At 48.8% G+C, this 25,546-nt stretch overlaps 1 protein-coding gene across 8 annotated transcripts in view; it reads right to left on the bottom strand.

Moving 5' to 3' along the window:
• Positions 1 to 20,419, bottom strand: part of DAPK2 (death associated protein kinase 2) — a 143,249-nt gene extending 122,830 nt beyond the window's left edge. For 4 of the 8 annotated variants that reach the window (XM_033189821.1, XM_033189819.1, XM_033189814.1 and 1 more), the window contains exons 1-2: positions 20,171 to 20,419; positions 13,741 to 13,838 (exon numbers count right to left, since the gene is read on the bottom strand). In XM_033189821.1, the coding sequence (XP_033045712.1) occupies positions 13,741 to 13,832 (92 nt within the window). In that variant the 5' untranslated portion in view covers positions 13,833 to 13,838; positions 20,171 to 20,419. The other 4 variants (XM_033189815.1, XM_033189816.1, XM_033189818.1 and 1 more) reach the window with 4 other exon arrangements.
• Between the last annotated feature and the right edge of the window lie 5,127 nt (positions 20,420 to 25,546).

Below are 25,546 nucleotides of genomic sequence, written 5' to 3'. Positions count from 1 at the left end.
CATTGTGGGGGATGGATAACATTTTGCTTAATTGGGGTCTAAAGTTAGCATTCTCTATCATCAAATCTATTGGAAACGTTCCTCTGTAAAAGCCAATCTTAGCTCCAAGGCCACTCACACACAGGGTGCTGGCCTGATTTTGGCTGTGGGGCTATAGTTTTCTGTGTCCCACACTCAACAATGTAGGAGCCTTTGCAGGTGAAAGTTCCTGGTTCTAGACCCTGTGGATGGCTGACTGGGGGTGAGGGGCAATCTCGAGAAGAGAGGCTGGGGGCTGAGCCATCCACTCTGTGGAAGGCTCTGGAAGCTGGGGATCTCACACAACCTCCCACCTTCCCTACCAGAGCCCTGGGGTGCTTTGCTACAGCTGAGGTGATAGGGTACCTCTTTTTTTTAAATTAATTTCTTTTTTTGAGAGAGTCTCTTACTCTGTTGCCCAGGCTGGAGTGCAGTGGCATGAACTCCATTCACGACAACATCTGCCTTCGGGCTCAAGTGATCCTCCCACCTCAGCCCCCCAGGTAGCTGGGACTACAGGAGCACGCCACCACACCAGGCTAATTTTTGTATTTTTCGTAGAGTCAGGGTTTCGCCATGTTGGCCAGGCTCATCTCAAACTCCTGGGCTCAAGCTATCTGCCCACCTCCACCTTCCAAAGTGCTGGGATTACAGGAGTGAGCCACCACACCCGGCCTGATAGGGTACCTCTTAAGCCTCACTTTGGTTTCCCTAGCAAGGTGGAGGACAGAAGCTCTCCCTTTTGCCCTCTCAAAAGCACTCCCCATCCCAAGCACCCGCTTCTCCCAATGGTATTCTCTCAGAAAACTTCCTAAGAAAATCCTGTGAGCCAGCTTCTAAAAGCAGAGACAAAGGAGCAGACCCCGTGGCAGGAGTTCTAGGCCCCTTAAAGACATGTATACTCTACTTCTCAGAGAAGGAAGGTGACACCATCAGTCTACAGGGAAGAACTCTGCCTTTAGTCCTGACTGGCCTGGGTTGGGTAGAGCCTCTGAGCCTCCTTTTTATCACTTACAAAATGGGAACTATTATGTTTGCCTTACCTATCTTGTGTTGCTACTGGAACTTCAAAATATCCATTAAAATATAATGGTGACTTACATAGTGGCTCACTGCCTGTAATCCCAGCACTTTGGGAGGCCAAGGCAAGCAGATCACTTGAGCCCAGGAGTTCAAGACCAGCCTGGGCAACATGACAAAACCCTGTCTCCATAAAAAATACAAAACATGAGGCCAGGTGCGGTGGCTCATGCCTGTAATTCCAGCACTTTGGGAGGCCAAGGCAGGTGGGTCATCTGAGGTCAGGAGTTCGAGACCAGCCTGGCCAACATGGTGAAACCCTGTCTCTACTAAAAATACAAAAAAACTAACCAGGCGTGGTGGTGCATGCCTGTAATCTTACCTGCTTGGGAGGCTGAGACAGGAGAATCACTTGAACCTGGGAGGTGGAGGTTGCAGTGAGCTGAGATTGTGCCACTGCATTCCAGCCTGGGCAACAGAGTAAGACTCTGTCTCAAAACAAAACAAAACAAAACAAAAACTCCAAAACTTAGCCAGGTTTGGTGGCACATGCCTGCAGTCCCAGCTACTCAAGAGGTTGAGGTGGGAGGATCGCCTGAACCCAAGGAGGTCGGAGGCTGCACTGAGCTGTGATCACGCCACTGCCCTCCAGCCTGGGTGACAGAGCAAGATCCTGTCTCAAAAAAAAAAAAAAAAGAAAGAAAAGATAAAAATGAAATGCAAACACCATGAAGAAAAGTAAAGTGCAGGAGAGAATATGGTTTAAAATTAAGGAGAAAGTACAGAAAACTTGAACTACTTTAAATTTCCCCACAGTGAAAATGTTAATGTATCTTTACAATATTTATAAGCTACCAAAAATACATAAAAACAATAAAAGAGTATTGGCAAAGCCACAAGGAAATAAGTACATGCTGATGACACTGTAAAGTGATTCACTATTTCCAGTTTAAACCATTAAGGAAATAAGTCATAACCTTTGACCTGGCATGCAACCTCTGGGAATACACCCAACCAAAATAATGCAGAGGGGAAATTAAACAAATATATTCATCAAAACACCAATATTTTTAGCAGTGAGAAACAATAGGGGAAAGTTACCTAAATTGGGCATACCTGGAGAGAATATTATGAAGTTAACAGAAGTACATAAACTGTTATCTATCTATCTATCTGTTTATATTTTTTGAGATGGAATCTCACTGTGTTGCCCAGGCTGGAGTACAGAGGTGCTATCTCAGCTCACTGCAACCTCCACTTCTGGAGTTCAAGTGATTCTCTGGCCTCAGCCTCCTGGGTAGCTGGGACTACAGGCATGCGCCACCACACCTGGCTAATTTTTCTATTTTTCGTAGAGATGGGGTTTCACCATGTCGGCCATACTTGTCTCGAACTCCTGACCTCAAGTGATCTGCCCACCTTAGCCTCCCAAAGTGCTGGGATTACAGGCATGAACCACTGCACCCGACCCTATTTATTTTTTAATAGTGCAGTAGTCTTTAAAAATGTTAGTGTCATGAAAGTCAAAAAAAGGGTGTTCCCAGTTAAAGGAGACTGGAGACATATAACAACAAGATGCAACACATGATCCTGCCCTGGATCTTTCACTGTATGGAGAAAAACAGCTATAAAGAACACTAATAAGAAAACTGACAAAATTAGAGCAAGAGTGATAGCTTAGGTAAAAATATTTTATTGGTATTAAATGCCTGAATTTGTAACTGTATAGTGGTTATGAAAGAGAATGTCCATGTACTTAACACTTCACTAGGAAATCCATAGTGAAGTATTAAGGGGTGAAGAGGCATAATGTCTGCAACCTATCCTCAAATGGTTTAGAAACTAGGATGGATGGATATGTAGGTAGGCAGGTAGACAGACAGACAGAGAGACAGACAGACAGATAACCCACAGACGAAAAGAAGGAAGGAGGAAAGGAGGCAGGTAGAGAAGGGGAGAGAGAGAGAGAGAAATGACAAAATGTTAAAAACTGGTACATATAGGTCAAGGGTATACGGGAGTTTTGTTATTCTTATAACTTTTTTTTTATCACATTTCAAATTATTTCCAAACAAAAATATTTTTAAGTAGATGAACTCTGGATTTGTGGAAAGGTACATATTTAAAAACAACATGGAGTCAAAAAACAACAATCCAACACAAAATGTATACACTGGCAATAAATAAGTAGAAAAGCAAGGCTATCCAGAAGATACAGGCACACTGGTGGTTTCCATTTCCCCCACAGAAGCACTGCCCCCCGCCCCCAGCTCTTACGTTTCCATAATGCAGACAGAGCTCAATGAGACCTACCCTTAGGGCAAGCGATTTGCACTGTGTGCTGAGCTTCTAACTCAAGCTGTGCAATGCAGCCACTTTGTTTGAGTGGCTTTGTGCTTTGTTTTCCTAACAATGGGTGATGAAAGCGCCTCCCTCTCTCATCCACAGCCTCTGTCACCCAGGGCCCCTTGTAGTCGTCAGTCCTCCTGGCAGCCCCATCCCTTCACCCTCTCCATGTGCCCTCTTGCCCAAGCCTGGGCCTCTGTTCCTTGGTTGTGGCAGAGCCCTCACCCTTGAGGTAGTTACCGGCCTCTCTCCTGGATTAGACCCTGCCCCACCCAGGGTGATAGCTTCCTCCTCTGATCTCCTGGAACGTGTTTTTGGGTTCTACTATTAGCACATGGTCTAGTACATCTCATTTCATTTGTTTAGGAGGAGAGTATTCCTGTGCCCCAACTGAGCCTTAGCTCTTCTGGGGCAAGGCCTGAGCCCTAAGTCTCCTCCCCGACACACAGTGGGTGCCCAAGAATATTTATTGTTGACTGTGATAGTGACCTACATACAGTACAGACGTGCACGTACTCATGAGCTCCTTCACACACACACATCCACACACACCCACTAACCTTTTGGAAACCACCAGCTGGTCTAGGGTGCTGCTGTGGTGGAGGAGGTTTCCTTGCTATTAACTAAGTTCATCTAGCTCTCAGTCTACAACCTGAGTAACAAGAGGTCACTTGTACCGTTTTACATTTGGCCAGCTCACAGTTCCTTATACCCCTCAGGAGGACCAGTGTAGGGAGCCCCTCTCTGACACCCCTCTGTCTAAAGTCTGCTGTATGGCTGGGCGCAATGGCTCACACCTGTAATCCCAGCACTTTGGGAGGCCGAGGCGGGCAGATCACTTGAGGTCAGGAGTTGGAAACCAGCCTGGCCAACATGGTGGAACTAGGTCTCTATTAAAAATACAAATATTAGCCGTACTTGGCAGGTGCCTATAGCCCCAGCTACTGGGGAGGCTGAGGCAGGAGAATCGCTTGAACCCAGGAGGCAGAGGTTGCAGTGAGCTGAGATGATGCCACTGCACTCTAGCCTGGGCGACAGAGCAAAACTCTGTCTCCAAAAACAAAAACAAAAACCAAAAACCAAAGTCTGTTGTGGTGTTGACAGGACCAAAGATGATGTAAATATGATACCTTTGCACCTAGATGTTGACGGGGCTGTTGCTCCCCTTACCTGCCTCTCCTGTTTGTGGCCACTCCCCAACCCTGAACTGGGCCCTAGTCCTGTGGCTGCAAGTCTCATGGGTTTAAGAACCTCATCAAGGCTGCAGGATGGAATCCCACCAAGGGAATTTGGTGGCTTGGTGTGGTCCTCACTGCTGCCCTATGCAGAGAATGGATGTATCTTCCCTGCCTCCTTTCCTTGCCTTCCAGCCCCTTTTACTGACAAACTCTTTGACCCCCCCAACCCTACTCACCCTCAACCACCCTGAGCCCTGGGCCTTTACTATAATAGATGACCTCTGAAGAATCTCCTGGATTGATTTTTATTAAATTATAGAATTAGGCTGAGGTGAGAAGATCGCTTGAGGCCAGGAGGTCAAGATCAGCCTGGGCAATACAGTAAGACACCCATCTCTACAAAAATTTTTTAAATTATCAAAGTCTAGGGCACGTGCCTATAGCCCTAGCTACTCAGGAAACTGAGGTGGGAGGATTGCCCCACCTCAAGCGATCTTCTCGCCTCAGCCTAATTCTATAATTTAATAAAAATTCACCTCTATGTGACACAGAAAATCTCAAAGACTGTTGGAAATAAAAGCCAGAAACTTCCTCTGGGCAAGGCCCTGTTCACTACCCTGGCCTGGGATTTTTGTGCCTCTCCGATCACAGACATGTCCACTTGGCATCTCCTTGATGAGGTAGGTTTGTCTTTCTTGAACCAGTTACCTAAAATTTTGGAGACTGAGTTTTTTCATCTATAAAATGGGAATAATAACTACTTCACAAGGTGTTATAAGAATTAAACATAATAATGTATGTCCAGTAAATAGAAGTAATTTCTGTGTTTTGTTTCCCACGTTGTGTTTGGGGAATCCTGGACATTCACGAATTCCAGGGTTTATGGGGGCTGTGAGCTTGCTTGGCTGAGGTTTTCTGCCTTAGATTTAAATTTAACTCAAGGCAGATCCCAGATGTTCTACAGTTAACTCATGGGTGTCTGTGGGTGTTAAGCACTTATCAAGTATAAAAGGCCTGGGCTGGACACCACAGCAGAGGAGATGGATGGATAAAAGCTGATGTACACAGGAGCCCAGCCTGGAAACCTTCAGTCCAACAGGGAGGATGACCAGGAAAACCCTATGTGTAACATGAGGTATGATCACAGACGTGGTCCAGAATAAGAGGTAATTAAATCTGACAGAAGGGAGTGGGATGGATGGGACGGGGCATGGCCGCTTTTGTCAGTGACTGTGTTTGATCTGGACCTTGAAGAAAAAGTATAATTTTTCTAAAAGTGAGGAAACAGCAAGAGCAAAGATAAGTCACATACATTCTGGGGGCCTCTGGCCTCTGTCTTGAGTGCTGCAGTGAAATTCCAAATAGGAGAACAGCTCTGAACCTGCTTTCAAAGAGTTGATAAACAACTGCCAGATAAGTCTCATCTCATCACTGGCTCTTATAGGGCCGTTAGTGCTACTCGGCCCAGCCTCTCCAACCTGCCCCTGCTTAGCACTTGGGGGAATGTGAACTACATGCAAATGCATGTGACACAGTAGCTGCAAAGGGCAGGAGGTCTGTGGGTATGAGAAATACCCCTGCAAAGATCAGTAGGCAAGATTCAGAAATAAAAATAGCCAGGTGTGGTAGCTCATGCCTATAATCCCAGCACTTTGAGAGGCCAAAATAGGAGGACTGCTTGAGCCCAGGAGTTCAAGACCAGCCTGGGTAACATGGTAAAACCCTGTCCCTACAAAAAATTTTTAAATTAGGTGGGTGTGGTGGCTCATGCCTGTAATCCCAGCACTTCGGGAGCCTGAGGTGGGCAGATCACCTGAGGTCAGACCAATCTGGCCAACATGGTGAAACCCCATCTCTACTAAAAATAAAAAAATTAGACAGGCATGGTTGTGCACACCTGTAATCCCAGCTAGTTGGGAGGCTGAGGCATGAGAATTGCTTGAACCCAGGAGGTGGAGGTTGCAGTGAGCCAAGATGGCACCACTGCACTCCAGCCGAGAAACAGAGGGAGTCTCTGTCTCAAAAAATATATATATATTTAAATTAGCTAATCATGGTGGCACATGCCTGTAGTCCCAGTTACTTGGAAGGCTGAGGTGGGAGCACTGCTTGAGCCCCGGAGGTCGAGGCTGCAATGAGCCATGATTGAACCACTGCACTCCAGCCTGAGTAACAGAGAGACCCCGGGCAGGGGGAGGGGGAGGGGAAGGGAAGGAAGGAAAATAGCTGCTGGGTTAACTCCCCACCTGATGATCCACCCGCTTTGGCATCCCAAAGTGCTGGGATTACAGGTGTGAGCCACAGCACCCAGCCTTAAATTGATTAATTTTAAAAAACCATTCATCCAAAATAAGTCTCACAGATCTACCTGCACTGCTATAAAAAGATATTCAACAGATTTCATTAAGTGAGAAAAGCAAGTTGTTGATCATTATGGTCATGTGGTCCCCTCTGTCCACACATACACTTGCTTCACTTAGAAAGGTTCTGAATGGCAATAGAAGAAAACTACCATCAAAGTCTACCTGTGAGGTATGAGACTCGGCAAGAGGGCAGAGGGAGTCTAGTTTTTACTTTATACTCTTCATAATTTTCTGACATTCACCTTGAATAACTTTTTTTTTTTGAGACGGAGTCTGACTCTGTTGCCCAGCTGGAGTGCAGTGGCACTATCTCGGCTCACTGCAACATCCGCCTCCCGGGTTCACATGATTCTCCTGCCTCAGCCTCCCAAGTAGCTGGGATTACAGGCGCCTGCCACCACGCCCGGCTAATTTTTGTATTTTTAGTAGAGACAGGGTTTCACCATGTTGTCCAGGCTGGTCTCGAACTCCTGAGCTCAGGCGATCCGCCCGCCTCAGCCTCCCAAAGTGCTGGGATTACAGGTGTGAGCCACAGCCCCCATCTCACCTTGAATAACTTCTATAATAAACAAACATGTTTTTAATTTAAAAGGGGTCATAAAAGCCCCCTTGCTTCAGGGTTAGTCTCAGAAGCTCTTTTGCCAAGGGCTGAGATGAGTAAATCTAACACCTACGTTTGTTGTTTTCTATAGTGCCCAGTGTGGCTAGACTGGGCTACTGAACCCAGCCTGGGAAAATTTGAACTTCACACGTTTCCTAGAGGATGTTGTTTCTTTCCCCAAAGAGGTTATCCTGACTAAGCTGAACGTGTGGTGGCTGATCTTAACCACAGATGATCCCACTGGGAGACTCCAGTCTGGCTACTCCCTGCCCCCATCAATATGACTGCCTCAGGGAATTCTTTGTCCACGTTCAGGAAGGCTGAGGCTTTAGTGCAGAGGCTCCTTCCCCCACCCAAGTCTCTCATCCCCACCCAAGGAGACTGCAGGTTGGGTGTCTGGCAGGGTGTCTTGCATACATGAGCCTCTTCTAAGTGGTAGCAATTATATGGTTGCTGTCTTCTTCAGGGCAGAGGTGACATGTGGGGTAATGGTAAGGTAAGATCCTTAAGAGAAGTGGGGGCTATGGATAAAGGTTGGATGTAGATTTAAATAAGTTCTTATCTCTTTCTTTCTTTGTTTATTTTTTTAAACCAGCACAGAAGTCAAGAAGGTTCTGCCTTTGAGTTCTACTTCCTCCAATTCTTGTTTACAACCTTAGACAAATAACCTCCCCTCTATGGGCCTCACTTTCCTCATCTATAAAATGGTAGATTTGGATTAAATTTTTGTTGAAATCCAGCTCAACAGAAACGTCTTATGATTTTATGTTAATATAATGTTGTTAATATAATGTAAGTAAAGAAAATCTGGCCCAGTGCGATGGCTCACTCCTGTAATCCCAGCACTTTGGGAGGCCGAGGCAGGCAGATCACCTAAGGTCAGGAGTTTGAGATGAACCTGGCCAACATGGTGAAACCCCGTCTCTACTAAAAGTACAAAAATTAGCCAGGCATGGTGGTGGGTGCCTGTAATCCCAGCTACTCAGGAGGCTGAGGCAGGAGAATCGCTTGAACTCGGGAGGCGGAGGTTGCAGTGAAGTGAGATCATGCGACTGTACTCCAGCCTGGGTGACAGAGTGAGGCTCCATCTCACAAAAACAAACAAACAAACCAAAAAAAAAAAAAAAAAATCCATCTAAGTAAAGGAAAGTAATCAAAGGATAGGAAACAAGGAATCACTCTTCATTATATGCTGCTAACATTAAATTACTTTATATCATCGTGCATGCAGTAGTTGTCTATGCAGAAGTTCACGAAACCATAACTGGGCCTACCTACTAGCACCCTCCCCCTGAGAAACATCACTCCTTCCCAAAGTCTCGTTCTCCTAACTTTGACCGTGCTACACTACCCTCAAGTACAAACAGAAAAGACTTCCTTCCCTTATATTCTCTCCCACTGCTCAGAAGCATTCCAATTAAAGGAAGAAATGACTTTGTGTCTTGTGGGTCCTTAAGATGTGGTGGCCAGAGTCCTGGGCTAGGAGTCAGACTACCAGACCCCACCCTGGTTCTATCACCAGTTCACCACTTCTCCTCTCTGGCCTTAGCCTCATCTATAAAATGAGGAGTTGGATGAGTTTCTCTTTATGAGCCCTGCTGTAATGTTTCCCTGCTCTGCTTTACTGATTGCTACCAAGGCTGGGAGATGCCAACATCTGCAAGCCAACGTTTCTCCAAACACTCCCAGAAACAGCAGACAACCTCCAGCATCCCAAGCGGGCTGGTGCCAAAAGGGTGAGCACAGCCAACTGCCTGCACTCAGCGCTGGAAGCTAGAAATCAGGCAAATGAGCAGAGCCAGGGAGGGTCCCAGCAGAGTGCAGGATGCTCCTGCCAGGGTATCCCATTTCCATCCAAAGCTTTTCCTACAGAGATGCTCTTACTCATAGGATAAGGATAGACAAAGCCTCTAAAGGAATCAGAAACATGTGAACCAGGCCAGGGCAGGAAGTAGAGTTAAAGGTTATTTATTTTTGGGGGGATGCCGAGGCGGGCGGATCACAAGGTCAAGAGATCAAGACCTTCCTGGCCAGTATGGTGAAACCCCATCTCTACTAAAAATACAAAAATTATCTGGGCGTGGTGGCACGCATCTGTAGTCTCAGCTACTCAGGAGGCTGAGGCAGGAGAATAGCTTGAACCCGGGAGGCGGAGGTTGCAGGAGGATAGGAAACAAGGAATCACTCTTTATTATCTGCTGCTGACGTTAAATTACTTTATATCATCGTGCATGCAGTAGTTTTCTATGCTGAAGTTCACAAAACCATCACTGGGCCTACCTACTGGCACCCTCCCCCTGAGATCTCACCACCGCACTCCAACCTGGCGACAGAGTGAAACTTCATCTCAAAACAAAACAAAACAAAAATACATATATATATATATATTTATACAGTTTTAGTTAAGGACTAATAAACAGGAAAATGCCCATATGCATGTATGTCTTCATATAAATACTCATAAAATGAACACATCTGTGAAACAGACACCCAGATCAAGAAACAGAATACAGCACCCCAGAAATCCCTTTTGTGCCCCCTTTCAGTCACTAGTCCCCAAAGGATAACCACCATTCAGACTTCTGGCACCATTGATTCCTTTTGCCCATTTTGAACTTTCACAAATGAAATAAAGCAGTACAGACCCTTCTGAGTCTGCCTTCCTTTGCTCAACATTACGTGTCTGAGCTTTATTCATTGTTACATGTAACAAACTGTTGTACATTTTCATTTTTGCATAGTTCGGACTTAATGAAGAGCTAAAATCAATGAGAGGGGCCTGAGTCTACACTAGGATACTCACTGACAGCCAAGTAAGGAGGTTTACATTGAGCTCCCCAGACATCAGGATGATCCCCCTGCTCTTCTTCCTGCAGAGTCCCACGCCTTCCTCCTAGAAGGCTGCAGAGGCAGAAGATGGGGCCTTGACACTACAAACCTACTTCAAAGGCTCGATCTGGTCACTGTTGAAAGCCAGAAGCTCTTGTTCATGAACACTTACCCCATGCCCAGCTCTGAGAGGGATTCCCGACTTGGCATCTCATTTCATCCCCATGACCATGAGCTAGGTAATGGTACTCTTTCTGTCTCACAGGTAAAAAAGCTGAGGCTCAGAGAGGGCAGACTGTCCTAATGTTGCACAACTAGGACAGGGACCCAAACCCCAACCCATGTGACCCCAAAGGCTAAACCTCTCCACCACTCTGTGTTGGCAGGGAATTCACCAACTGGATCTAGTCCCCATTCCATCAGCCTCATGTAACACTGCTTGCCCCTGGCCCACTTTCCAAGGCCATACCAGCCTCCTGCCGGCTCCCCAGGTCCCAGGCACTTCCCCACTTCAGGGCTCATCCATGCTGCTGACTTGGCTTGTGCATTTACCCCTCAGTTCTCAAAGGAGCAGTCACTTCCTCAGAGCAATCTTCTCTAACCACCCAGTTGGAACTACATCCCCCATCATTCCCTTGCAGGGCATCCTTTTCTCTCTTTTCTTAGCCCTTAACACACCTTATGGTGATTTATCCCTTAGCGTCCACTTATCTAGTGCCTTTCTCCACCAGACTGGGGAGCATAAACTGCCAGAGGACAGGACTATGTCTGTTTTGTTTTCCACTGCTCGGATGGTGCATGGCACACAGTAGGTCCCCAAGAATATGTTAAGTGAAGACCAGGAGGGCAGGAGAGAAGAATAGGACTGTCCCTTCAGAAGCTGAGTGGTCATCCAAAGGCAGCTCTAGTTCTAGCCTGTTCTGTGGCCCCAGGCAAGACCCTTCCCCTCTCTGAGCCTCCATTTCTTCAACTGTCAAGTGAGAGGCCTGAAAGACAGGACCTCTAAAGGCCTTCTAGGTCATCTGACCTCTAGACCACAAATCCTAGGACATCTGGCCACTCCAAAGGCCCCTGGCCCCTAGTCCCTGGGCCTTATCAGCTGCTTACTCACCTTTTGCCCCATTAGCACTTTAGAAGAATAGGGGAGGTGAGAATCACCCCAAGACATCCCAGACTATGAGATGCATGGGATCTCCACGCCCTGTTGCAGGTAGAGGACCAGAAAACATGAGGTCTCTTCTGGGTCTAATAGCACATGTCCTTGGTATATGGAGTCAGGGAGAGACAAGACTAAGAAGGAATCATAAATGCAATCCCCAGGAAGCTGGTTCTACTTCCTTCTTCAGAGTCCCACTCCCCACAACTTCTCAGTTTCTCTGCCCACCCAGACTCTAGTCCAATCCAAGACTGCCCTTGTTAGCATGTGTGTAGCTGTCTCGCTGCCAGGGTGGAGCTCCAGGAGGGCAGAGACTGTCTGATCTTGCTCATCTTGGTACCCACAGTACTCACACGCAGGGCATGGCCAAGTGAGGGCACTGAATCGAGCACCATTGGCAGGGCTGGCCGTGGTTTTTTGCTGAGAATGTCACCTTTCTGCTGGAGCCACCAAGGGCAGAAGAAGAACCTGAGGCAAAGAGAACCTGGCTTCCCATAAGGCAGGCTCCAGTGACCAACCCCAGCCTCTGGTCCTATGTTCTCTTCCTATCCCTTCACCAGGCCCGAGACTGGGAGAAGTCATCCCCCTCTGGGTTCTCTGCAGTTATTTCTCCCCCACGCACCATCCTGCCAGCCAGAATGAGCTCCCTGATCTTGAAGCACCTGCTGTCTCTCATTCTCTTTGGAGTGAAGCTCTTCTGGCTTTGAAGCCCTGTTTTATCTTTGAGAGTTAAAAAAAAAAAAGCAAGACAATTAGTCCTGACCTAGGAGTTCTATAAAGCGAAAAGAACTCCTGTTTTGCCTGTTGGATACAGTAGACACTTGCGAAAGGAAACTAAATCTTGGGGCCTCCACGTCCCTAAGCTAAAGGGAAAAGTCAAGCTGGGAACCGCTCAGGGCAAACCTGCCTCCCGTTCTATTCAAAGTCACCCCTCTACTAACTGAGATAAATGCATATCTGATTGCCTCCTTTAGAAAGGCTGACCAGAAACTCAAACGAATGCAACCATCTGTCTCTTATCTACCTATGACCTGGAAGCCCCCTCCCCATTAGAGTCTTCCCTTTGGAGTTGGAGTTGTCCTGCCCTTCCAGACCAAACCAATGTTCATCTTGCATATTTGATTGATGTCTCATGTCTCCCTAGAAGGTATAAAACCAAACTGTGCTGTGACAACCTTGGGCACAGGTCGTCAGGACCTCCTGAGGCTGTCATGGGCATGCGTCCTCAACTTTGACAAAATAAACTTTCTAAATTAACTGAGACCCGTCTCAGATTTTCCAGGTCTACACACTCTAAATTCCCATGTTTTCATGCTGCACTGTGTGTGAAGGGGTGAGGTTAGGTGCTCTGATGAGCATGTGTGAGTGTACAAATGCCAGGCTTATGGGAGACGGCATAACAGGTGTGCAGGTGCAAAATGGACTGGTCAGAACCTTGGCTATGTCACTCACTGGCTCAGCAACTTTGGGCAACTTGCCCAAATGCTGGACCACAGTTTCCTCATCTGGAAAATGACAGTAAAAATAATGCCTATTTCATGCACTGTTGTGAGACTCAAACTTCAGGACTGCTATTTTGTAATCACTACACTACCACCTAAATCTTAGCAGCTGGTAGAAATGGAAGGCAAGAAAAGAGCTTCAGAAAACCTTAATTTCTATCCAAATAGTAACTATAGTACTATCAGATCTGATTTTCACCCTGGCTGTGTTCTGGGCTCAGCAAACCTGAAAATGCACCAAGTAACAAAGATCCCAGAAAAACTTCATGACAGGGCTCGTGTGGCTGGTTACTCAACATAAATCCATTCTCAGGATTACCTCACCTCCCATCCAGGTTCTGAGCTTAAAACAAAACCCTGGGAACCATGGAGAATCCCAAGTGAGACTCAGAAGAAAACCAACAAGTCAGGTCTCTATCCAGAGCCTGGGGGAACTTCATGAAAAAAGTAACAGATCAAACAAAAATCATGAAGGTTTTCCCTGCCAGCTAGATTATGCTGAAAACACAGAACTCAACAATTCTCATCCCTTTTACTGGCAAGTCATTATTTTCAGAGCAATGACTATGTGCAAAGTCACCCAGGCAGGTGAATAATCCTCAGGTTCATTTTCAAAGCTTCCCACTGGTCCTGTGGCCCTGCCTTCCAACACCAACTGACAATTGTGCTAGAATAAGCATGACTTTGGCTCCCTCGGCATCCCCCCACCTCTTACACAGTCTCCTACCTCCCCAGCTCCTCTCCGATGTCATAAAAGTCCTCCACCTTCTGCTGCTTGAATGGCTCCATGTTTGGGCTCCTCATTGAGGCCTTGAACATACAACCCTGAAATGAGAAGAAACCTGTGGTTAGGACAGTCATCCAAATTAGCACAAGCCTAAGAGTCTAAGGCCTAAACATAATTGGCTGCAAGGGAGCTAATAATTTAGTAATAATCCACAGCCTTGGCTCCTCAAGAACTGCCCTGTTCAAGCCTTTTCTCACTTGCAGCTGATGATGTGTGGTTCTTATTTAATTTACATGAATTCAAATTTGTTAAGGAGACAGGAAAGGAGAGCTCCTCAGGTCTTCAGATCTGTTTGAAAAAGTTCAGAAAAACATCCATGGTGAACTTCAGCTATTTGTTTTCATTAAATTCAAAACTACTGCAAAAAGAGGCAGCTATTGTACAGTTTTATAAAAAAAAGGCCAGGCACGATGCTCACACCTGTAATCCCAGCACTTTGGGAGGCCAAGGTAGGTGGAGCACTTGAGGTCAGGAGTTCGAGACCAGCCTGGCCAACATGGTGACACTCCATCTCTACCAAAAATACAAAAATTAATCGGGTATGGTGGCACGCACCTGTAATCCCAGCTACTCGGGAGGAGGCTGAGGCATGAGAATCACTTGAACCCGGGAGGCAGAGGTGTAGTGAGCCGAGATCACGCCACTGCACTGCAGCCTGGGCAATAGAAAAAAAAGAAAAGAAAAGAAAAAGAAAAAGAAAAAAAGCACTAGTTTTAAAGTCAGAAGTCCTAGGTACAAGTCCCAGTCTTGCTTGGGTAAGCCACCTAAGCTGCCAGAGACTTAGCTTCTTCATCTGTAAAATGGGGCTAATACTGTCAAATCAACTTCAAGTCATGAAATTATTTTGTAAACTAGAAAATGCTGTTAAAAGGTGAGATCAGCCGGGCGCAGTGGCTCAAGCCTGTAATCCCAGCACTTTGGGAGGCCGAGACGGGCGGATCACGAGGTCAGGAGATCGAGACCATCCTGGCTAATACGGTGAAACCCTGTCTCTACTTAAAAATACAAAAAAACTAGCCGGGCGACGAGGCGGGCGCCTGTAGTCCCAGCTACTCGGGAGGCTGAGGCAGGAGAATGGCGTAAACCCGGGAGGCGGAGCTTGCAGTGAGCTGAGATCCAGCCACTGCACTCCAGCCTGGGTGGCAGATCAAGACTCCGCCTCAAAAAAAACAAAAAAAAGGTGAGATCATTATCATGATCTCAGCTCCCTCAGGGGTTGTACCACCCAACTGCGTGTCTGAACTAATCTGTAAACTCTCTCACTCATCACCCCCGAAAGAAAGATGGGCAGGAGGAGCGAGGCAAATTCCAAAAGGTGCCAGGAGTCAGGAGGCTGAGGTGCTAGTTCCAGCTTTGCCTGCAACTAGCCCTGTGATCTCCTCTCTTGTCAGAAGGGCTTCAGTGTCCTCATCTGTAAAATCGAGCCAACTCTGCCTGCCCCAGGCATCTCACTGAAAGCCATAGGCCAACTCTGAGCCATGGGGAGCACTTACCACTCCACCAGAAAAGACTGTCTGCATCCTCTCCTGGGATCCCTCTGCCCCAAGGGGCTTACCCATTCCTGGGACAGCCACGTGCCACTCTGGACAACACCCCAAGAGCAGGGCCCAGGGCATAGTCTGCAAATCGCAAGAATAAAACCAGCTGCCAGTGGATCTGTCTTCCAAGGGTCTTTAGCAAAGGCCTCTCAGAGCTCATTTTGGTTAGCACTGGCAGCTTTTCTGCTGACCGCCAATCAGATCCCAACCACATGTGGGCTCCATGAACCCCAAAAGACTAGTTTCACCAGGCTAGGTGGAGGAACCATTCCATAAGGGCACATCTCATCAACGCCAAGTGGCTGGAGCTGTCCTAACTCTCAGGGGGTATATAGATTTCACCCTCTTTCCACCACTTTAGCCCCCTGCAAACCAGAGCTTCATTACCAAGACGCCATCTGCCTCTCTCCCTTCCACCGAGGCACACAGAACCTGAAGACCCTCAGGAGGAGCTGGCCTGGCTCACAGGGCTTACTCTCAGGGTCACCTGCCTGTGGGTGCCCAGGCTCCCTCATTCATCCTCCATGCTTGGCCAGGGCCGGGGTAAGCATGAAAAGAGCAGGCTCCAGGAGCCCCAGTTCCAGACCAGCGTGAGTGTATGTTAGCCTTGTGACCCACAGCAGGTGGGCACCCTCTCTGGGACTCATCCCCTCACCTGTAAACAGAGTGATGCTATTTATATCACATACTTCACACATCCATGTGGGGATAAGGATATAAACTACTGTACAACTAAGAAAGATTATTGCTGTGATTTAACCCATGCCAGGGAGCCCTCTAGCAAGTTTGGCTTGACCATAATCAGAAGTTTGGCGCCCCCTCACCCCCAACATCCTGGCAAATCTCCTGAGATTGGCCCAGGGAGTAAAGGGAGTACTATCTACCATCTTATTTTTGCTGAAAAAACAATTTTTCCTTCCAAATAAACAATTTGGGTCAGGTCCTGTGGGGTGGGGTTACCAATTTCACACAGCTAGATGGAAGCAGGAAACTCCAAAAAAATTCTGTTGGCAGAAACCCTGAGAGTGGTCCCAGGAACAGCTAAGATCTACCATTTGGTGAGAGGCCAGCTCCATTTGCTGAGAGTAGGATTCAAAGAAGCCCCAGTTCCCAGCAAAACGGTGAGCCTCTGCCTGGGGTTCTACATCCTGGGTGGCTGGGGGGGGGGGGGGGCAGGTGAGCCCCCTAGGGACAAACTAGGTCCACCAATTAGGCTTAGGTCATCTTTCCAGCCTTTGCCTCCTCCCTTACATATCCTATATTCCTGTCAAAGTTGACCTTTCCCATGCCCTTAAAACTTTCATCCCTGCTACGTCTTGGCTGAAGTGGGGACCTTGCCAGGGCAGGCCCAGCTGGAAAGCCCTGGAGAGTGGGCAAAACTGCCCACTTCCCAAAAGACCCAGCCAAATGCTACCATCTCTGTGTGGCTCCATGATCTTTGCCCTCCCAAAAACAGATGACAATTCTCCACCTCTTCAAGTTCCCAAAGAGTGCTCTTCATACATTTTTAGGGCTTGAGTTGATCACATTCTGGCTACGTTTATGTCTAACCCAGAGGGTGGGAACAGATTCCATAGTCATCACATAGACCAGGGTTCAAATCCCAGCTCCTTCACTTACTGGCACATTGTGCTTAGCTGAGCACAGATACCTTTTCTGAGTTTCACATTCCTTCCATGGAAAGTGAACGTAAGACAATGTCTAGTGTTGGTGAGTATGTGCGGCAACTAGAGCTCTCAAACACTGCTGGGAGGGGTATACACTGGGACCACCTTTGGAAAACTGTTCGGCAATTTCTTGGGACATACCTAAGAGAAATGCATGCAGATGTTTTCCCAAATGATCCACGTTAGAATGGTCACCGCAATACAATTAGTAATAACTAAAAATTGGAAACCACCAAACGGTTATCAATAGAAGACTGGATAAACAAATTGAAGTACTATATACCCATACAATGGAATCATTATCCAGCAATGAGATGAACAAACTACTGCTACCTGCAACAACATGGACGAATCTCAGAAACATAATGTTAAATGGAAGTAGCCAGACATAAAAGACTGCGTACTGTGTGATCCCATTTAGGGAAAATTAATGCATGGTGCTAGACGTCAGAAGAGTGGTTATCCCCTTCCTCGGGATAGTTGGAAGAGGAGCTTCTGAGGCTTCAGAGTGCCGGCAATGTTGTTTTCTGATCTGGGTGGTAGTTAGACGGATATATGGGATGTAGGTTTATTTTGTATGTGGTCAAAATTTTACATAATTTTAAAAAATGAAACTAATATGAAACAAATGAGATAACCCATGTGTAATTTTTTAAATGGTCCCTGGATAATGTGAATTCCTTCCCTCCTCTTGCCCCATAAGGGCAAGAATTGTGACATTCTCACCCCTTGTAGTAGGCTAGTATACAGCAGGCACTATATAAGTGTTGGCTGATTTTAACTTAGCTCCCCAGCCTCCTTTCTCAAGGCCGCTGCTCAGATGCTCATCAGATAAAACAACTGATAGCCACTTCAAGCACTTTCCTAACACCGCTCCTAAGGAGAATTTGCATTGTACCAGTTTAGACACAAACTAAAGGGGTGAAATGAGGTGCAATTATTGTCACCAGCTATGACCCAGATAAGGACCCAGAGGCACAAGGACCTCTCCAGCCTCAAAAGCTGAAATCACATGGCAGAGGGGAGGGACACAGTTACAACTTTTGGCCAGAGGCACAGGCCATCAGCTCCAGATGCTCCCAGGAAGACACCCACCTTAATGCCCACATTTCTCCTGAAGGAGTCCTTGGAATTCAAATTCCTGCCTACAACTCTAATAGGAGGCAACACTTGAGGGGGCTACCACAGATTTCCTAGAACTCCACAGAAAGGGATCCCACAGATCATCTATTTAGGGATTTTTAGACCTGCTTCAGGATCACCAGGGTGAGAAGGGGAAGCCAGAGCAGTTCCATGTTATCCATACTACATGTTGGGGTTCTGGGTAAGAATTCACTGTGAAATAGAAGTTTGAAAACCACTGCTGTCTGGTCTAACCCACTTGTTTTTACAAGAGGAAGCTGAGATCCAGACAGGGAAGAGACTCGCTGAACATCACATGTGTGACCCACCCTACTCCTCTTCCCAGGGTTTCTTCTGTTGATTGCCACCCCAACTCCTCCAAGATGGCACCAGGGTTGGCAAAGTCGATGGCCTCCTGAGGGACAAGCTAGGAGGATGTGTCTAGGGCTGGAAGATCACCTCACAGGAAACTCTCAACACTCACGAAGCCCTCTCCCGCACTGGCCCAGCTCACTCTGCAAAGTGAACTCTCTCAGTTCCTCACCCCACCTCACCAAGTGCAAGTGAGTGAAACGGGACCACAGCAAGAGGGCAGGCAATGGTTGGGCCAAACACACACAACTGTCTCATTACACACACCCCCATTAGGAATCAGCATACTCAGGCTCTGGAGAGGCTACCAACAGAAGGGATGGGGTGCTGGCATTACAGAGCTCCTCTCTATATTCCAGGCTTTGACCATCATGGTCTCTGATGAGGAAGCTGGGGCCCACAGAAGGTCAGCCACCTGCCTGAGTTGACCCAAGAGAAACTTGGTCCCTCTGGCAAAGATCCAGCTCCCTTGGGAAGCCTGCTTGTTCACCCCACAGCTAACAAATCAGGAGGCCTCAGGGAGGTGGGCAGGTTGGGTGCGGGTCTCATTCCTGCCAGCCAGGAACTTACCCCAGAGGAGCAGACCTCCAGCCACATCCACACACCCCTAACTCCTCTGCCCAAGTCTCCTCAGAAGCTGCTGAATCATCAGTGGTGCCACTTGAGGTGCTCAAAAAACATCTTGGGAGATGAGTGGTTTGGGGAAGGACAGGGCTCTGAAGTTAGCTGTGAAGAGGCCAAGGCACCAGGGCCTCTTAGGTCAACAGGACTCTCCCAGGAATACCTTCCACAGAGGCAGTTGAGAAACGCAGTGTCAGAAACCAGAGCAGCTGCCCTCCAATGGATTCCAGTGTACAAGATGTCAGGCACTGTCCCTGCATCTGCCCCCGAGGCAGCCAGCTATGATGCCCTCTCTTCCAGTGTGCACCCCTACCTTACCATTACCTGCACGGCTTCAACGAAGCTCACCTCTCTGGGCCTCGTTTTCTCTTTTGTAAAGTAAGAATACCAGTTTCCACCGTGCAGAGTTATAGTGAGGGTTAGCCAGACCTATGCAGGCCTTGGGACCTCCACAACGCCTGGCCCAGAGTCCTAGTCAACTGTTAGCAACGCCCTTCCAAGCCCTTCCACCCCAACCTGCAGCACGCGTGCTTGCTGCCCCTTGCCCACCCTAGCTCTGCCCCAGGCAGGGGCGCCTGACGGCGGGGACCACAGCTTCATTCGGCCCCACAGGAGGCTCAGACATCTGAGCACCCTCCTCGCATCACCTCCTTGTGCCAGGCGGGAGCAGGAGGTGAGAGAGTCGGCCCAAGCTGAGAAGACTTGGCCGGGAGCTGGGCGTGCTCTGCTCGTTCCAGGGGGCCTAACTTGATGGACGTCTGTGTCCCATCTCCCTGCTGGGTGCTTGGCTCTGCCCACCGCCCCTATCCTGTCTCCCAGGTCAAAGTGCCAGGCTCCGGAGGGCGCCCCAGGGCAGCAGCGGGCAGCTCCAGCGCTCGGGTGCCGGCCACAATGCCGCGGGCCGTGGCGTCAGGCACTGGGGCGGCGGGCCCGGGATCTGCGAGCGAGTGCCTGGATCTCTTGGCCCCGCCAGCCCCAGCCCCGGGCATTGCTACTGTCAGGCCGCGCGCCCCGTCCTGCCCGTCGAGCCCGCAGACAGGTGCTACTCACGGCGGGAGGCTGCGCTGCGGCGACCGCGGCGGGCACGGTGGGCAATGGGGACACGGCGGGGTGAGCAGGGCTCGGCCCTGCAGTCCTCTCCTCCCAGAGCGCCCGGCGCCCGCCCGCCGAGCAGCCGAGGAGCCGAGGGGGCGGAGCGGCCAGCCCCGTCCCAGGCGCCGGCTGGAGGCGCGCCCGACTGCCCGGGACGGGGCTCTGGGCGCCCCCTGCTGGAGCCCCCTCCGGACAGCCCCGGGGCAAGAGCCCAGCTTCCCGACCAGGTAGGGGACGCCCCAGGGCTCCCAGGCTCCCGGGAGAGCGGGGAGAGTCGGTAGCAAGACCCTCTGCGCGTCCCTACCGGCTCTGCCGCGCACATGCTACGTGGTCTTGGGCAAGTCGGCTACCCTCCCCCGGCCTTATCTGGAAATCGATTTGAATGAGCTTATATGTGTGATATGGTCTGACACAATCTTCAGAAAATGGCAATTGCGTGCTCCTCTCCCCACCATACACACCGTGAGCGAGGAAGCCCCACTGAGGAATAGGCCGCCTCCTCCCTCCCAGCCAGCTCTGCTCCCTATACCGCAGACTCTCCTGGAAACCTCACGCCCACAGCGCATGGCAAGGTGGAGGCTGCAATGAGAAGGGCCGCTCTGCTCCTCACTGCCCCCGACCCAGCCTGGGAGCAGCCTGCCCTAGTTTGCCCTTTGTCCTAGCATGGTTGGTAAGTGAAGCCCCCATCTCGCCATCACGCCTTCCTAATAGAGGACTTGGGAGGGGTTCCTCCTCTCTGCCCTCGGCCAAAAAATCCTGAAGAAAAAAAGGAATGAGAGTGGAGTGGGTGAAGGGAGGAAGGAAGGGAAAACAGAACTTAAGCCAAGTTCATTAGTCTTATTTCAAAACAAGAGGCTATTTAGAGGAAGCAAACGAGGACCCCCCCAACCCCTGGAATTTCCATCCCTAAGTCACCCACGGGGCTCCTCAAAAGGGCCTTAGATTCAGTCCTACCACCAGGTTCAAAGCCCTGCCCTGCCACTCCGTATATATGTTCTTGGGCATGGCTCTTTCTTCATCAGTAAAGTGGGAGAAATGCTCCTTCCAGTAGCTCCTAATGAAGCTATGGTGGGGTTGAGATGAGATGGAGTGTGTAAGATGCACCTAGAGGACCTCTACCAGTGTGAGCACACACACACCGTTCAGCCTTTTGGACACTGGGACAAATACAGATGGACCCTGCCCTCCAGCTGAGCAGTGCCTCCGCGTCCAGGACATCCTTGAGAAAGAGTTCCTTGTTTACAAACTTCACAATAATCCAGAACAGTGCAGTGAGCGAGCCTCCTCTCCTAAGAGCACCATGATATATAGAGTAATATCCAAGACCAGAGGTGGCTTCTGACGTCGATGGACCTAGGGGAAGGACACCCACTGGTGAAGTTTCACCAACATGGGGAGTCCCCCACCAAACTATCCCTAAACACCTCTTCCTCCATTTCCATTTATCTGTCACTGATGACAAACCATTACCAGCCTTGGTGGCACAGGACAACAATTTCACTATGTTCATGCATTCTGAGGGACAGAAGTTCAGACAGCACAGTGTGTATGGCTTTATTTCTACCGTGCAGTGTCTGGGATTTCAACTGGGAACACCTGAATAGCTGGGGGCTGACATCATCTGGAGGCGTCTCCATTCCCATACCCACCTGAGCTGTGATGAATCCAAGCCTGGACCCAGCTGACCCTGCTGATCACCTACATGTGGCCTCTTCATCTCTTTCCCTTGAGCCTCATGCTTAATACCTCATTTTCAGCAGCAGCAGCCCCTTGCATGAGTCAAAAGAAACATTCCTGGATTTAGCAATTGACAAAGTTAGTCAGAGTCCATTGCAGCTGGAAGGGTCATTGTCAATTGACCCATTGCAGCTGGAAGGGTCATTGTCAATTGACCCATTGCAGCTGGAAGGGTCATTGTCAATTGACCCATCCAGCCTGGCCACTTTTCAGATGAGGAAACTGAAGCTGGGAGAAGGGAAGTGACGTGCCCAACATCACACAGCTGATGAGAGACAGAGCTAGGATTAGAACCAGGCCTCCTCCAGATTCTGTCTGGTGCCCCTTCCACTGTACCTGCCAAAATGCAATTACCTAGGAAGGTACCATCTGGAGATGCATCTTATGCTTGAGGTTGGGTGAGTTCATCAGACCCTTACCTGAGGACAGCGACAGGGCACTGAACATAGGACCAAGGTGGACATCAGCAGAAAAGGGGAGGCCCCAAGGACAGTGGCAATGAAGACACAAACTCCAGAATGAAGCCAGAGGCAGTCCAGGTATTAAGAACTAAGAATTATCCAACCCAGCTCCAGTCCCTGCATAGTTCCCACGGCTGACCAAATCGAGTGTAAATGCCTTACCCTGGCATTTAAGGCTCCAACCCTGATTTTCCTGCCGTGTATGCACACTCTCTTCCCTCCTCTGCATGTATATCCAGCTCTTTTGCCAGGTTGGATTATTGGCTGTTCCTGCCTCCGTGCTTTTGTTTATTTCCACTACCACTCATCCCATTCTACAAAATCTTATCTATCCTCTAAGGGCCTTCTAAAGTATCATGTCTTCCACAGAAACTTCCCTGGTCTGCCCTCTAAATACCTCTCTCCTTTGAACCCCACCACTCTTGGTTCGTAACCTTCTTGTCATCTTCCTTCCTCTATTTTAATTAGTGTCTACTACTCTTTTTCTCAAGGGCAAGTACAATTTCTTGTCCATCTTTGAACCCATACAATGTTTGATATCCCAAACCCAGTAAAAGTTTCTTAAACTGAATTAAGGAAGGTAAATATCACAAGATAAGGAGCCACAGCTGTCTTGTTTTCTATTGTCCCCTAAGAGCACCCAAGCACCTGGCACTTAGTAGATGCTCAATAATCTTACTTCAAGCATTTCCCTTCTAGGGGGGTGTCATTATCCTCTTTTACAGATGATGTAACTGAGGCTTGGGAAAGTTGATTTGCCCAAACTCATCCAATTTGTAAGTGACTGAGCTGTGATGTGAATCTTGCCTACTGGTCTCCAAAGCTGTTCCCTCTGCTGCCTTCCCTCAAGTGAAACTTCCAAGATTTCTAAAACAGTGTTAATATGGGACTTTTCAGCCCAGGCAGTACATCAAAATAACTGTGAATAACATGGGGTGTTTAGAATCCCCCATGCTCAGACTGCACCCTACATCAATTACATCAGAACCTCTGAGGATGGGTTCTGGGTATCAGTTTTTGTTAAACTCCCCACGTGATTCCCAGTGCACAGGTTGAGACCCAGATCCAGTCTGTTCATGTCACAGAGACCTGGGGAAATTCTCAACCCCTCAATGGCAAACGCATCTGAGTACCTGCTTTGTACAAGACATTCCAAGGGACTGTGAGATGGTAGAGTCACAGGAACTGTGCTTCCCAGGAATGAGAATACAAGCCCATATATAAAGATGTAACCATGGCAGGCAGCAAAGGGCACTAGTCATGGTGATATCCTAAAGCATACTTTGGTGGCTGGCACGTTTACAGTGCCTAAAAACCTCCTGACAAGGGGGCAAAGTGGGGATTAAGATGCTGCATGTGTTGGCCATGGCAGATGGCACCTGGGCTGGCTTACAGCATGTGTAATGTGAGGGCTAAATGCAGAGACTCTGACGCCTGACTGCCTGGGTCCACACTCAGGCATCCCAGTATGTAGCTTACGTACCATGTGGTCTGGGGCAGGCTACTTGATCTCTCTGTGCCTCATTATCCCCACAGGTCAAATGGAGCTTCTGGTAGCATTTATCTCTTGGGCTGTTGTGAGCGTGCAGTTACTTTTCAATTAGATCAGTGTCTGGCACTTGGTAAAGTGCTCAATGATTGTTATTATTCCCTAAATGTCTGGCAGTAAGCTCCCCTGGGGAGGAAATGGATCTTATTCATCTCTGCATCCCATCCCACCTCTAGCCGGGCCCAGAGAATTGCCAAATGCAGTCTGAAATGCAGTCTTCTTGACAAGGGGTCCAGCCCTGACTCTCAGGCTCTCCGCCAAGGGAGTGCACAGGTGATTCCTCCCCAGCAGACTTGCCTACTGGGTGGAAGGCCGGCAGGAAGCTTCTTCCTCCCAAACTGACCTGGTGGCCTGGCTTCTCAGCCCTTCCCAGCCGTGCCCTCCCTGCCCTAGATGGGAGGTGTGGAGCAGGCTTGGCTTGGCAACCCTTCCTGCTTCCCCCCGACCCCTGGGCCCACTGGTTCTTGCAGCCAGAGGCAGCTGCTTCAACCTCCAGCCTTGCTGGACTCAGCACCACAGGGATGGGGCAGGGAAGGGGAGGAGAGAAGAGAGGAAGGAGGTGGGGGATGGGAGGCTTTGCCTCTCTCTAGAGAATCTGGGGGATGGGGATTTCCTGGACATGTGTACACACTCATTCACTCTGCAAACATTCAATAGGACCTCCTGGGGTTACGTGCTGGAGCAGGGTCAAATAAAGACCCAATGCCATGAAAGGTCAGATCTACTCCAGAAGGAGCCTCCAGAGAAAAGGGAGGCTTGAGTCAAGCTTGAAAGAAGAGTAGGGATCACCTGGAGGACCAGAAAAGTCCATAGTGGGGCAAGGGAGGCAGGGCACATGGGGTATGAGCAGCTGTGCAGGTAAAGGGCTGTGGGTATGAAACCACTTGTCATTTACCGCCCCTATTTCCACCTAAGCCAGCACAGGGGCCACACTATGGGATCATGACCCATGCATATGCCATTGCCTTCTATTCGGGACGGAGGCTGGTAACATATTGTGTGGCCAGGACCCCTCAAACTATGCCCACCTTCAGGGCTACAAAGTCCAACCACCTACTTCTTTAGGCTCAGAAATCAGACAGGCCTATTTGTATTCCTGCTCATCCGTTTTCTGAGCCTCCGTTATCTCATCAATAAAATGGGAATAATTACGTCTTTTTCTCAGGGCTGATGTGAGGACCAAACTCACAAACACTGTGGCAGATGTTTGAGAGAGCACTGGCTTAGCACCATAGGAAAGGTTTGAGAGAGAGAGAACTGGCACAAATATCAACCTCCCTCCCAAACCAGATCCTTCTGTCCCTGAAGACATGTCGGTCACGTGTGCCCTATCTTTCCAGCCATGTTGTTCCTGCCTCTGTCTCTGAAATGCTTTCTTCTTTTCTCCTTTATCTATCCAAGGTTCAGCTCAATTCCAACTTCATTCATTCTTCAAACCTTTCTCGGTGCCCTTTGGGCCAGACTCTGGGCTGGGCCCTGAGAGAAATGAGACACTGGCTCTGCCCTGCAGGAACTCAGAGCCAAGCAGAGGAAATACCCTGGGAACAAAATGCCTGGAATCCTGTGTTCTGAGACCAGATCAGGGGC

Source organism: Trachypithecus francoisi, unplaced genomic scaffold (assembly GCF_009764315.1).
Source record: "Trachypithecus francoisi isolate TF-2019V2 unplaced genomic scaffold, Tfra_2.0 Lachesis_group3, whole genome shotgun sequence".
Lineage (NCBI taxonomy): Eukaryota > Metazoa > Chordata > Mammalia > Primates > Cercopithecidae > Trachypithecus > Trachypithecus francoisi.
The sequence above is the reverse complement of the archived record's forward strand: the minus strand, read 5'-3'. Positions and strand labels throughout refer to the sequence as shown.